The 15,001-nt window shown below is 43.0% G+C and overlaps 1 protein-coding gene across 7 annotated transcripts in view; it reads right to left on the reverse strand.

The window, feature by feature from the left end:
• LOC140913036 (cytosolic phospholipase A2 beta) overlaps positions 1-15,001 on the reverse strand; it is a 72,868-nt gene that overhangs the window by 13,526 nt on the left and 44,341 nt on the right. For 4 of the 7 annotated variants that reach the window (XM_073348664.2, XM_073348665.2, XM_073348669.2 and 1 more), the window contains exons 4-15: positions 14,509-14,645; positions 13,898-14,029; positions 13,243-13,283; positions 9,870-9,912; positions 8,507-8,570; positions 7,882-8,009; positions 7,637-7,747; positions 6,459-6,496; positions 5,346-5,481; positions 4,230-4,366; positions 1,948-2,170; positions 628-745 (exon numbers count right to left, since the gene is read on the reverse strand). In XM_073348664.2, the coding sequence (XP_073204765.1) occupies positions 628-745; positions 1,948-2,170; positions 4,230-4,366; positions 5,346-5,481; positions 6,459-6,496; positions 7,637-7,747; positions 7,882-8,009; positions 8,507-8,570; positions 9,870-9,912; positions 13,243-13,283; positions 13,898-14,029; positions 14,509-14,645 (1,308 nt within the window). Of the gene's footprint in view, positions 1-627; positions 746-1,947; positions 2,171-3,619; positions 3,790-4,229; positions 4,367-5,345; positions 5,482-6,458; positions 6,499-7,636; positions 7,748-7,881; positions 8,010-8,506; positions 8,571-9,869; positions 9,913-13,242; positions 13,284-13,897; positions 14,030-14,508; positions 14,646-15,001 lie in introns of those variants that run through there. The other 3 variants (XM_073348671.1, XM_073348673.1, XM_073348672.2) reach the window with 3 other exon arrangements.

A 15,001-nucleotide genomic window follows, 5' to 3' on the forward strand; every position in this document is an offset into this window, starting at 1 on the left:
ACTGTTAAGCTGCAAGGCAAAGTAAGCGCTGGCATAGCCCACGGGACTGTTTTAGCACTTAGCAAGCTGGTGGTGCAAAAAGGTGGCTCTCCGTCCTGAGCATGCTAACAACCATCACAGATGCTAAGGCCAAGATTTTCAAAAAATGTGGGCCTAACATTAGACTCCAAAGCTTAGATTCAGGCTTCTAAATAAGATCAGATCATTGCCTGTTTAGATATGTATATGGCCCTCCTCATGGTAGTAAACAAGGGCAGTAGAGAAGTACTCTCCTGATTTTACAGATGGGGAACTAAGACACAAGGTACATTAAAGGATTTGCCCAAGGTTACACAGAAGGTCTGTGGCTCAGCTGGAAACTACACTCCAGTCTCCTGAGTCTACAACCAAGTTCCCTGTCCATGTCCAAGTGCCCTATCCTCTAAATCATCTCCTCTCATCTTCAAAAGTAATGAGCACCCAGCAGTTCCCAGGTAAGGACGAATTCCTTTCTCACTCCAATTAAAGGTAAACTTTCCAGAACTGGTGCTGAGCAGGAGGGATTTTTTCCCTTCTCAAAATCCCTTTAGCCTCTCTGACCCATAAGGAACTGAATTCAGAAACAAGGGTAAAGCTTGGAACACTTACCTCTAAATTTAAAAGTGCTGATCTGTTCTGCTTTGACGTTGAGGATTGCATAGAGAGGCAAGGGGTTCTGACCCTGATCCACAGCCTTGCGCTGGTCTGAGAGTTTACTTTCCTCTGGCTAACAAAGGAGACACAAAATATCACAAAGAGCATAAGGAAAATTGAAACAAAATCTGAAACGCAGTAAGAAGAAGCTGCCAGCAGAGTCAACCTAGGCAGCATAAATAGATGTGTTAATACCAAATGCATAAATCTATTGGACATATTGTCAAGCCGGACAGTCTCTGGACACAAATCAGACGTCAAGAATTATAACATTCAAAAACCAGTCAGAGAACACTTCAGTCTCCCTGGTCACTCAATTACAGACCTAAAAGTGGCAATGCTACAACAAAATAACTTCAAAAACAGACTCCAATGAGAAACTGCTGAATTGGAATTAACTTGCAAACTGGACACCATTAAATTAGGCTTGAAAAAGACTGGGAGTGGACTCTACATTACACAAAGTAAAACTATTTCCCCATGCTTATTTTTCCCCCTACTGTTCCTCACACCTTCTTGTCAACTGTTGGAAATGGGCCATCCTGATTACCACTACAAAAGGTTTTTCTTTTTCTTTTCTTTTTTTCCTCCTGCTAATAGCCAATCTTAACTGATCGCTCTCGTTACAGTTGGTATGGCAACACCCATTTTTTCATGTTCTCTGTGTATATATATCTCTTCCTACTGTATTTTCCACTGCATACATCCAATGACGGTGTTTTAGCCAATGAAAGCTTATGCTCAAATAAATTTGTTAGTTTCTAAGGTGCCACAAGTGCCCCTCGATATTTTCAGAAGTGGCCTCCAAATCTCTGTCTGGATTTCTGCATGGATATTTTTTGACACCAGGTAACATTTTCAAAAGCATCTGAATTATTTAGGCAAATCCTATTGACCTTTAATGAGGCAGAGGCAAATTTGCAGAAGTTATTAGTGATTTTGGTGACTCAGCTCTTGAGTGCCCAACTTCAGACACCTTTAAAGGCAGCTGATTTTCAGAGGCTGGTTGCTCAGCACCTTTCGAAAATCAGTAGGGCACTCAAAAACTGAGGCACTCAAAATCACGTGATGCTTTGGAAAATCTTAACTCACGTTTGAACATAGGACCTGGGCACTTTGGTGAACTTTATCCACCTCTATTTCTGAACAGTTATATTTGAGGAGACTGTATGTTTGCACGCACACACGTTGTCATTAAAGGCTCAAAGAAACAGAGAAGTCATTTTCCTTAGCTATAGCATAGCAAGTACGTGCTCCAGGAAGCACTGTATGTACCTCATCATGTAAAAACGCTTCCTGAACAAGTGACCACAGCTCTGTAAAAGATGAGATGTGTCCTTCTTTTGCCCTCTTAATCATCTCTTCATGATAATACTTCAGATGCTCCATGGAAATAACATTCATCTTGCACTTCATCACCTGTTTCTTTGCTAGACTGATTAGCCCTTCCAGAGTTTTCTGTGACCAATCAGTATTTTTGTACAGGTTGGTCATGGTCCTGAAGCAAAGAGGTGATGTTAACAAAACAAGAATTGGTTTAATAATACAAACACATTACGTTTACCTGGTGTCTTCCACTCAAGGACATCAAGGCACTTTACAAACTTTGATGAATTAAACCTCACAACACTCCTATGAAGCAGCTGAGGATTACTTATGGATGTTCTTGGTCTCTACAGTATTCAGACCCAGATCCAGTATTCCTCGAAGAGCTTGGGGGTGTTTGGATCTGAGGGCTTGGATTGGGCCCTGTGTCCAGTATTGCTATTCCTATTTTGCCAGTGGAGAAACCCAGAGAATTGTTAAGCATTTACTCCTAACCCCTTGGACGCAGTGCAGGGTTCATATTGACTGCACCGGAAGCAGGATTCCTGTCCTAAATACATCTGTTTGGAACATTTATGACAAAAATGAAATTTTCACTGCAATATGCTGTTTCAGCAAAGCCAAAATGTCTCATGAAACCATATCAGTTTTGCTGGTTTTCATCAGGAAGGAGAAGGAAGAAACAGTGAGACAGAGAGAGAGAGAGTGCTTTCTTATAGCCTATAGCCTGGTTAGGGCACTGGCCTGCACTGTGGGAGACCCTGGTTCAAAGTCCCTGCCTCTGCCTGATTCAGTGTGATCTGGGATGAAAAACTATTCTAACTTAGCAGAACTGGGACTTGAACCTGGGTCTCCCAAGCCAGTGACCTAAACACTCCACTGCCTAAAAAAAGAAATCAGGTTTCAATCCAAAAACAGACATTTAAATATAATTCACAAAAATTGTCAAAAGGTTTTGCTTTTGTTCCAGCGCAGAATGACACCAAATTTCAAAACCTCAAAAGTTGCCACGCAACAGAACTGTCATCCTGTGGTCAGCTCCAGTCCAAAGTGACCTCCCCAAATTTACCCGAGTGTCAGTGGCAGAGCCAGGATTGGAAGCCAGAGCTGTTATACAATGCTCCCGCCTCCTCCTCCAGTATTGTACACATGGAGTTTTACATGACCACGCACAACACCATTAATTTTCAGAAGCTGCCCTAGAAGTGTTCCTCAGTCAGGATATGGGGACCCTTGGATGTAACTAACTGAGTACTAAACAAACGCTCGGGGCACGTGAAACAGTGATTCTTTAACATATTTAAATAGTGGGCTACAGATTAAATAAACGTAGCATTTCTAACATTGAAAAAAATCTAAAATAATCTGAAACTGATCTTGCAGTGCAAGTATTCCTATGCAAGATAGTGAAACCTAAGTTTCTTCAAACACATGCTGGTTGCCCTGCAAGAATTAAGAGTGAGGCTAAACAACACCTCTGTTTATATACATTACTTAGGCTATGTCTACACTACTACAGTAAGTCAACCTCAATTACACAACTCCAGATACATGAATAATGTAGCTGGAGTCAATTTAGCTTAGGTCGACTTACTGCAGTGTCTACACAGCACTGGGTCGATGGGAGACACTCTTCTGTTGACTTACCTTACTCTTCTCATTCCAGGTGGAGTCTACCGGAGAGCAATCTGCGGTCGATTTAGTGGGTCTTCACTAGACCCGCTAAATTGACTCCCTGGTGCATTGATTGTTGGAGCATCAATCTGGCAGTAGTGTAGACATAGCATTAGGCTGGGAATACACAAAAGTGGTGGGGAAGAACAGAGGGTATCTCTGTGTGAGGGCAAGTAGAACCTCTGTGTTTATAGGTTCTAAGGCTTTCTACAATGATGTGTGTTCTTTTAGAAGAGAGGGGTTGAAAAAGAGACAAAACTTGGAGAGATTTAGCAGTCCTAAATTGAAATTGTTTTAAAATGCCAACTCAGAGTTTTAGCAATGGACTAGGAGCATTCAAGAACACTAAGGATCTAAACAAGTTACAAGCATTTGTCACTGCATTGAAATATCAGATTTCAGAGTAGAAACCATGTTAGTCTGTATTAACAAAAAGAAAAGGAGTACTCGTGGCACCTAAGGTGCCACAAGTACGCCTTTTCTTTTTGAAATATCAGAGTCCCAGCCATTCTGGAGCTGTAATTTAAAAAAAAATAAAGCCCCTCTCTTGTCCTCACCATGTTGAGCCAGAAGTACCAGTGAGATATGTAGCACAGTCCAAGAGATTCAGCTTCTGGAGACCTAAGAGGTGGCCATACATTGCTGACATTGCCCTGATACTTCCTCCTGTTGCCATGACAGCTATCACTGGGATCTGTTGAAAACAAACATTAACCTTAACATTTAGCTACCTGCCTACTCAGAAAAGACAACTGAAGATCTGGGGTTGGAATCAGCAGATATTCTCGGAAAATGCTTAAATAGAGCCAATGTTTAGTCAGTCCTCAGGAGAGTCATCTTATTCATTGACGTTAGTGAGGAGTGAACCTCAAAAGGTATGTGGGTTCCATTAGCCGCAACTGAACCATAAGAAAGTTTAAAATTTTGAATGAACATGCAAAGTCTCCTTCTTCTCCTCACGCATTATCAGTGGCACTGTGATGATTTATACCGGATAAGAATTTGTCCCTGAGCATCAAGAAAATGTTTTAAAGATCTAATAATGAAAGAATTCAAAGAAGTCATGATCTGCTTAGTGAGCTAAGAGCAAGGGGAATGGGGGGGGGGGGGGAAACGGGCGGGGAACAGTACATCCATCAAATGAAATTATTCTTTATTAATTATTTACTGAACTCTAACAAAAACACATCTAGAAAGGGATGTGTTAAATTCAAAATTCATCCTGGTTCTTAGCAGCAAAGCAGATACTGTGGAATAACAAGAACTTTTTGTGAAAAATCAAAACCAGAAAAATTTCAATTCAGAAGTGTAGGCAGGATGTCTTATGGGAGTTGAATTTCTGGGGCCTCATGCCCCCATTCTCCTCTATGGGCCAGAGTCCCTGGCTGGACCACACTTTCCATTTTCGGCCAACTGTAATATTAAAGCATGGCGTACACAGCAGCATTTTTAAACGCTACTCTGTATATAATTCCAGGATCCTTCATCATTTTTAAATATGGCACTTTGGGGTTCTGTTCCAGCTCCATTAAAATCAATGCATTTGCCTGCAACATAGAAGGTCTGAAGATGAAATTCACTGGGAACTGCACAGATGCAGACTCACCATATCTGAAATATATTTTCCTCTCCCATAACCTCACCCTAGTCACAGGACTGACTGACTCACAAACCTCATGCTCATGCAGATCTCTCCTCAGCTGAAGAACCTTTTTCAAGGCACTAGCAACCACCTTCTTCCTTTTCTGCAAGAAATCTTGCTCCTCTTCACACAGATTGTACCCTAAACGCACATCTAGATTTTCTGGGCTGGAACATACGTAATGATATGTAATCACGCAGGCCCAGATCAGCTTATTAAAATGTAAACAATACATTTTCAGCAATTAAGTTCTATAAAGAATCATGATTCACCATTCAGATTTAAGACACACAAACCAGTCCCACAGCCTCAGAGCAAACAACTGACATTAGCCTCTTCACGGTTTTGCATTGTCTTGGTAACCTTTATGTTTTTCACTAGAAAGTTCACTGAGATTGATGGAATTTCAGCACATATCTAGCAGGACCAGCCTGACAACAGGCTTATTCTCTAAGCATATCTGGTATTTCAGTCATTGAAAGATAGCTAAACTGGAGAGAAATCTCTTCATGCCTCTAATTAGCCTTATCACTGGCACCCCAGCTATGAATCTTTTCTGAGATATCGTGACCAGAACCAAACACAGGATTCCATGTGAGGCTGCATGATTTATCAACGCTATTGTAATATACTATGCTCTGTATTTTCTGTTCTTCATGCATCCTAACATTTTACTTTCCTTAGTTAGTGCTCCTTTCTATTGGCTTCACTTGGGCTGGATTTCCGTTTTTGGAAGATAGCTAGTTGCCTTGAATAACCTCTTGAACCTTGCTTTTAAAATCCTATCTGTTTTTTCCTATTGCTTTCCTGCTTCTCGGTCTCTGCTGGGGTATGTTTAAGAAGGCTCCATGCTGAGAGTAAGGATTTTAATTCTCTCATTTTTCATTTTAGGGCCTTTGCAACTAGGTTCCTCATAGTTTTCAGATTCCCCTTTTTCACTTAATGTCCTGGTATTCATTTATGTTATGGTTTCCCCCAAGGAAGTTTACTATATTGTAGTCCCTCTTCCAGTGGCTCTACTATAGTGACTTATTGAACTGACTTGTGTGTGTTACTTATGATTAAGTCAAGAATAGCCTCTCCTCTCAAGTGCTTTAGAATTAACTGTCCCAAGAAGCAATAATGGAGAAAGAGGATTTCTTACCAATCATTTACTTGGACCTGCAGCTCCAACTGTGTACCCTAAAAGCAAAGAATTACAATATTAAAAAGACAGGTAAGATTTCAATAAATGAACAATGGTGGTTTAGTGAGAGGGATGGTCTTTTCACTCCCCAATCTCCGTGTCTTCTGAGATGAATGGCTTCCCACGCTCCTCCTCTGTTATCCTTGGGAAGGAGCAGGAGATCAGACTACTGCCCCCAACAGATGTTCGAGACAGCCTAAAGTTTCAGCAGCAGTGGAATTGACAGCATTGTTTCTGGTTCCACTGCAGAATGAGTGGGATAGACCACCCACCTCCCTGTGGATCCCCAAATGGAGTGGTGGAGCAGCACGCCAGCCTGAGCAGCAGTACCAGGCTTCCCCTCACACCAAGACAAATGTTGGAGGAAGGGGGCCAGCCAGCCCACTGAAGACCAGCAGGGGGAGAAAGGATATAAGTCACTAGGTCCCACCAAAAGGCTGCTAAAGGTAAGAAAGGAGAAGTCAGGGCCTGCAGAAGAGAGGAACACTGAGACTTCTAGGGATGGGGGGATCCAGAGGGTGTCAGAAAGATTTTCATTTTCCCTTCTCCCTGGGAGAAAGGCTCCTGAAGGATTAATTTCTTCACTCCCTAGCCTCACTCCAAGCCTGCCATGAGGTTTAGAAGAGGGAGCACAGTCCCCACTGGCAGAGTAAGAGGAGATGATTGGATTGGCGCTCCTCTAGCTCTGCCTGGTCTATTAGAACTGGAGGAGCAGTCAGCTAGCCAGCTCCAGGGATGATGGGTGACACAAATGTCAATCAGCCAAACATTTTTAGATTAAGATTAAAAAATATCCAGCTGGCCGGAGAGCAATGCTACTTCTGCTTTCAGGAAACTTAGTTTTGGACACACCCACCCCTATTCATCATCTTCAGAAAGGGATGTCCCAACAGGGCTCAGACCAATAAAATGTTGCTATTCTAAAGACAGTGAACTTTCCGAGACAGAATAGCATCTACGAAGCCTCAATAACCTGATAGTTTTATCCCAGCTTCCTGTCCACCCCACTAGTTTATTGATAGATTAAACAGATTACCAATTGCTATAATGCTTAACAGTTATTTTCCTTTATTCATTCAACTGACCTTTATCTTTGTTCCCTTCAGCAAAAGTCAATGTAAATGACACACATTCACCTTTTCTACAGGAAGGCCTACTTTCACTTTCTGTCCCACACCAAGTAATGTCAGGGGTATTGTTAAGGAGTCATCTGAATTGTCTTCATTCTCTTCCGTATCTGAAACACACTGTGGGAGAGGGAACTTAACTGTTTTATCTGGAGGCAGGAAACATTTCAGATCTGTTGAACAAATGAGCAGCTCTGATCCTCTGTAACTGGGTGGGAGAGTTGTAACAAGTGATAACAAACAGAGGCTATTACCTGCAGCCTGGCTTTTAGTACTGGCTCCCAACTCTTTATGCAGTGAAAGAGGAAAGTATCCGAGTCCATAGTGGTTTTCTGTGTTCCTTCATATGATGCATCCACCGTAAGCACAACGTTTTTATTCTCTAGAGAAAATAGATTTATACTGGGAACATGACTGACTGGGGTACAACAACCAACATAGTCAGCACACTTCTTTCTGTGCAGTTTGCAACTTTCACACAACCCTTCAGCAGGCTACCACATTGACAGATCTCAAGCCACAGCCAACCAAAAATGGCCAGTAGCCGGTATTCTCATTCAACAAAAGGAAATTTGAGACATAATTGGCCTTCCCACTGTTGACTTGGGGGGATCCTCTCCCACTTTTTTTTCACCCACGAAAGCATGTGCCACCTTGGTAACTCTATCCCTTTTCCTTAAAGTTAAGAGTTAAAATTGAAAGAGGATTGAGACTGAGAAGGGCAACTCAGAGACTTTCATTGCACCATATTTTATTGTCATTCAAAGGGCTATTTAGAAACAGTCCTCACTGCGACTTAATATGCCTGCAGCTGGAAATAACAGGTTACTAAAAGGGTAGATTTTGTTGCCTGATACCCTAGCCAGGAAATGGACTCACCTTTCAAATACTTTTTATTCTCCTCCTTGTCCACCTGAACTTCTAAGCAGCAAACTTCACGCGACTGTGAGTGACAATCAGTAAAAGAATGGATGATAAAGAAATATACTAAGAATGTTTCTAATGGGGGTGAAGACTGGAGACATGGACAGCTGATGGGTTCTTGTGCAGTTTGTATCATAATCAGAGCGTGTATGTCAGCTTCCCACTGTTCCTGATTGAGGTTACTTCAACTATCTTCCCTATAACTTATTCCAATTGATCTCTAATGCATTGTTAATGCTACTGTAGCTCCTGGGGATATTTCAGGGACAACTTATACTAAATCGTTAAGGCACATTCAGACAGCATGGCTGGAAAATCTATGGCCAGAAGATCAAAGTCTTACTCCTTATTCAGGAAATGAAGGGGAAAGGGATAAAACATGACTTTAAAAGACAACCCGGGATTGGCAGTTGTAAGGAGAGGTTCCTGCGGAGTGCGTGCTGCCAGCAGCTCTTCCACTACTTGGTAGGGTGCAGTTTGTGCTCCCTAGGCACTGGGCCAGCCAAGGGCATCTCTCTCAGCAGTTCAAAGTAGCTAAAGTGGGACGCAGCACCACTCAGGTTTGGCCCATCCACCCCTCGTAGATGGACACAGAGAGGCAAACGGGCCAACCCTGACTGGCACTACAAGCCAGTGCACTATGTCACAATGCCACTCAAATGGAGGGGTTGGGGCAAAGTGGCCTTCAAGCAAGACAGGGGGCTTTGAGGGTCAAAGTGCGATCCCTCTGAAATCCAGGACTATTGGGAGGTATGGCCCAGGAGGATTAGCAATGTTTCATATACCACCTGCTGGGTAATAACATGAGAGGACTCCAAGCTTGTAAAACTAAATTGGCCGTTTATTAAGAGAGACTGCAGCTAGCATTCCAACCATGTGCATGCAGACAGTCTTCCAGGTGCCTCCTCCAAACTCTTCCCTCCTGCAACCTGTGCTCCTCCCTCCAAGTTCCATGCAGGCTGCTACAGGAAACAGCCTTGCCTTCACTCCACCCCAATTAAGGCTAATGCCAACGCACAGTACCTACATGCCTCAGCCACATTGTGGCTGGCCTTTGAAGAGGTAGACCTAGGGCAAGAACAAATATTTGCACCCTCCCTGCCCTTGTGATGCTACACATGGCCAAAAACTATCTGACCCAAAGTAAACAGAATCAAGCCTCTCACAGTGAATGCTTTCTAGCAGATCTAGAAAGAAACACTGTCTAGAAAACCCTGCTGTATAAAGTACAGAAAGGATTTTCTAGCACAGGGAAAAGAAACAAATGAAGGGAAGACACTTAGGGAAGGAACAAAGGAAAAGTCAAAATTAAACTTACTACTAGGACACCATTTGTAACGAGCTTCTCAGGAGGACCAGGACTGAAAAAACAGAACCAAAAAAATCAAACCAATTTTATTGAGTTGAAGGAATTATTTTAAATGAGCACTTGTAAGTGTACAGTTAAGAACAAATGGCTTCCCTGCTTAAAAATTAATGCAAAACACTAATGTATTTTGAGAGCCCTAACAAATGGAACAGAAATATGGGCACTCACTAAGCAAATTAAACAAAACTTTAAAAAGTTAGAAAATGGAGATACACAGCTGCTATCACATTGAGAAACCAAAAAAACACAAAAACATTGATCCAGGTCCATCTAGATTCATATCGTGCCTGTAGCATGCTATGGTGGGAGAGGTATTCATCTGAGCAGCTTTGGCATTTGGACTGGTTGCCTCAGCTCTTCTGCCATATCTCTGCAGCCTAACTATACACCATAGAGGTTCGCTCCAACCTCATGGGAACAGGTGGAGCCCACCCCAGGGTTCTCATGTTCTCCTGCAGCACCCAGGCCTAGGGTCAGATGGGCTATAATGAAGCATCCCCACTTGAAACCAAGTGCTATGGAAGCCACAAATGTCTTTGCCTCAGATCAACCTGATTTGTGATTAACTGTAGCAGGAGCCAGCATATGATCCATAAGAGGAAAGCAAAAACCACTATAAATACAAATTATGCAATGCTTTAAATTTGGAGGAAATATCCTGTCTGACTCCTCCAGATTATTATTTATATCACGGTCATCTAGGAATCCTGAACAAGGATCAGGATCCCATTGTGCTAGGCACTATACAGACAAGCAATAATAAAAGACACTCTTTGCCCCAGACAGCTTACAGTCTAAGGCCTCGATCCTGCAAACACTTATGCATGTGTTCAGTGGTGAGCTGGAGCCGGTTGTTAAATTTAGAAGCCCTTTTAGAACCAGTTGTTCCGCGAGGGACAATCGGTTCTAAAAGGGCTTCTAAATTTAACAACCGGCCAAAAGTGGCGCCTTAGGTGCCAGCTCCATGGGTGCTCCAGGGCTGGCGCACCCAAGGGGAAAATTTGGTGGGTGCAGCCCACCCACCGGCAGCTCCCCGCCCCGCCCCCAGCCCCAGCTCACCTCCACTCCATCTCCGCCTCCTCCCCTGAACGCACCGCCCCGCTCTGCTTCTCCACCCCCCACCCCCCATTCCCCCTGGCTTCCCGCGAATCAGCTATTCGCATGGGAAGCCGGGGCGGGCTGAGAAGTAGGTGGCGGCTTCACGCTCAGGCCCAGGGAGGTGGAGGCGAGCTGGGGTGGGGGGGAGGAGAAGCAGAGCGGGGTAGCACGTTCAGGGGTGGAGGCAGAGCGGAGGTGAGGTGAGCTGGGGCCGGGCGCGGGGTGGGGAGCTGCCAGTGGGTGCTCTGCACCCACCAAATTTTCCCTGTGGGTGCTCCAGCCCCGGAGCACCTACGGAGTCGGCGCCTAAGGTGCCACTTTTGATATGATTAGTGGGGGGAGCAGCCACTCCCCCCCCAGCTATGCTACTTCGCCCCTAGGAGCCAGAGGGACCTGCCGGATGCTTCCTGGGAGCTGCCCCAGGTAAGCAAGGCCAGGACTCCTCACCTCGCCCCCCGGCAGGTCCCTCTGGCTCTTAGGGGTGGGATGGGCACCCACAACAGTGGCCCACGAGACCCTCCTGCCCAGTTCTGGGGGCAGTCAGGGGACAGGGGAAGGGGGTGGATGGGGCACGGGTCCCGGGGGGGGGGGCATCAAGGAATGCGGGGGATTGGATGGGCAGGAGTCCAGGGGGGCGGGGATGGACAACGTCCCCCTCATGGGGTGAGGAGGGAACCGGTTGTTAAGATTTTGGCAGCTCATCACTGCTTGTGTTTATTTATTACTGTGAATAAATCAATGAGACTACACTCTGTAGTAAAGTCAGTGAGACCACTGAAATCAATGGGACTACTCATGGCAGTTGTAATAAAGTGAATTTGCTGTGTTGGTCCCAGGATTTGAGAGAGACAATGTGGGTGAGGTAATATATTTTATTGGACCAACTTCTGTTAGTGACACACGCAAGCTTTTGAGCTACACAGAATTCTTCTTTAGGTCTGGGGAAGGAAATCTCAGACACACTGATTTCACAGTAAAGTATGCATAGGCATAAGTGTTTTCATAGATCTTTAGGCCAGAAGGGATCATTATAATGATCTAGTCAGACTTCCTACATAACAAAGGTCATAGAATTTCACCTAATGATTCCTGTAGGAAGCCTGGAACTTCTGTTTGAGTTGTAGCATATCTTTGGGGAAAACACACAATCTGAATTTAAAGACTGTGTGATGGAGAAATTGTTCCAATGGTCAGTTACTCTCACTGTCAAAAAATTGTATCTTATTTCTAGTCTGAATTTGTCTCACTTCAGCTTTCTCATTATGAATTTTTCTGCTAGATTATAGAGCCATCTATTATCAGAGATCTCTTCCCTATGTAGGTACTTGCAGAACATGCTTATGTCACCCCTTAACCTTCTCATAGATAAAACTAAATAGCTTTAAAAGTCTGTTATCATAAGGCATGTTTTCCATTCTTTTCCATTCCATTCTTTTCTAATCATTCTTGTAGCTGTTTCCTAAACCATTTCCAATTTTTCAACATTCTCTTTGCAATGTGGTCACCAAAACTGGATGCATTATTCCACCAGTGGTCTCACTGATGCATTACACCTCCTCCCTACTTGAGAGTCTCCTTATTTAATACATCCAAATACCTCATATGCCCTCTTAGCTACAACATCGCACTTGGAGCTCATGCTAGTTATCTACCATTACTCCTAAGTCTTTTTCACTGTCACTGCAATCCAGGATATTGTCTGTCATCTTGTAAGTGTGACCTACCTTCTTTACTCTAGACCTTGCATCTGGCTGTATTGAAATGCATCTTGTTCAAAAGAGTCCACCTTACCATGCAATGCAAATTGGTTTCTATAAACTGACTTGTCCCAATGTTATTTACCATTCCACCTATTTTTGTGTCCCCTGAACAACTTATCAGCAATAATTTTATGTTTTCACCTAGATCATTGATAAAAATATGGAATAGCACTGGACTGAGAACAGACCCCTGTCCACTAGAAATACCTGCAATAGGTGTACAAAACTGATAAATGGAGTCAACGTGTGTTGGGATAATGAGATAAAAATAAAACAAAGTTAAGCAATAAAACTGTAATCTCAACTCTCCTCTTCTTTTTTTTTTAATGGAGGAGGAGGAGGAGGAGGAGGAAGATACATTTCCAATATTACATTCATGTTGATCCTTGTTGTGAATTTATTACCACCACCTTACCAGTCTACACATACCACTCAAGGGCCTACAACTTTGGACTTTTACTCACATTGTCTCCATCTTGAATTCCACTTCCAGAGAATCCTGTTTCTGAAAAGAAAAAGGGACAATACGCATCAATCAATGGTATCATCCCAATTCAGACCAGAACTATCCTAGCTTCACTTTCTGGACAAATCTCTTCTACCAGACCCTTGATGGACTATCAGGGATGTTATCAGATTATGCTTCCTTTTACTGCTGGCCAGTGAAAATGAGAATCAAATGAAAGGAAACCCACAGAACCTGGCAAAAGGAACTCCCCCTGAAATAATTGTTTCATTTAGGAAATGTATGAGTTTTCCTCAGGTTTTTCACCATCAGTTTTCACATTCTTAGGGAAGCATCTGAGCATGAGGAGAGTAAAATTAAGTCAAAGGGTAGAAAGCTATTGATTTGGACCACATAAGATAAATAGCACTTTGGACAGACCTAAATGATAACAAGTTGTCAACATTTGTTAGCCTCTCACAAAGATAGTGGCATAACAGAGAATGAATGTTTTTTTCTGACTCTAGGAAAAGAGATTTTTGGTGCCACTGCTAATAAACATTTAATGAAACAGGACAGGGGTATCAGCTCATGCAAAGCCAAAGCCAGGTCACTATGAGAAGCAGATGAGACAGCAACATTCTACTCAGCTCTCCTGAAATTTCAGTCCTTACCTCTGATTTCAAAGAGAATATCTTATAGATGACCTCTCCAGGCCTGACTTTAGCAACGTCAAACAGAACAGTGAATTGTGCGTCATCTTTGGTGAGTGAATCCTCATCATAGACTGTCAATTCTAGGATATTCTGGAAGCAGAAGGGAAGATGTGTAAGAATTCTATACCCTAGTTAAAGAGACAAAAAATTAGGTAATCTTTGTTACATTATCTTTCAGTTGAGAGAAGAGAAGAACAAAGGAGGCAGCGCATTCCTTCACGAGCCTAGCAATGTGGAACTCAGCTATTAACTAAATTCCAAGAAACTGGTGCATAATGATTCAATCAGTGTCTTTTCAGTCATCTATTGTATCCTGTGATGGGAAAAATGGTACCTCTCTTGAGAGCCTTTGCTGTCACCCAGTTCAAGGAACAATGATTTCAGCTTCTCCATAACCAAGATTGTCTCAAATAAATCAACTAATCTCCGCTGTTTTACTCTGCACAATCAGCTATTTGCAATTCGGTCTCAAGAGCATTTCCCTAATTTGTCTACTATGTTTGATCAGCAACATTTAAAGTAAAGCCTCTGGACTCTTCATAAGGATGAATTCTCATGGTCTTAAGTACCTTGACCTCATTCTGGATCCTGAAGTAAAAGGTCTCATTCCAGACAGGGTTATCAGTTTTCTCGATGGTTTTGGTCTTGACCTTTTTATTTGAAGCTGTTGGCAGCCACAGGCTCACGTAGCAATCAGATGCAGTGACTGCAAAAGAAAAGAAAAAGAAATGACATGCCAGTATTTTATATCAAATGCTTAAAACTTGTTTCAGTCTTAGAAGCGGACATGAATGACATTACCCAGCAGGTTTTGGGGAGAAAAGAGAAATGGTCTATTCCAGAGAGAGAGAGAGAGATGGATGGATGGATGATACCACAGAGCTGTGCTCCATCCAATATCTGTCTCTGACACTGTCTAGTACCTGATGCTTCAGAGGAAGGTACAAGAAACTCTACAATGCACAGTTACTGAATAACCTGCACACACAAAAAGTATCTTTCTAGCCCCATTCGAGGTCATCTTATGTCCTGGAGCATAAGGGCCACTTATTTCCCTTCAGA

The sequence above is a fragment of the Lepidochelys kempii genome, chromosome 6 (genome assembly GCF_965140285.1).
Source record: "Lepidochelys kempii isolate rLepKem1 chromosome 6, rLepKem1.hap1, whole genome shotgun sequence".
NCBI lineage: Eukaryota > Metazoa > Chordata > Testudines > Cheloniidae > Lepidochelys > Lepidochelys kempii.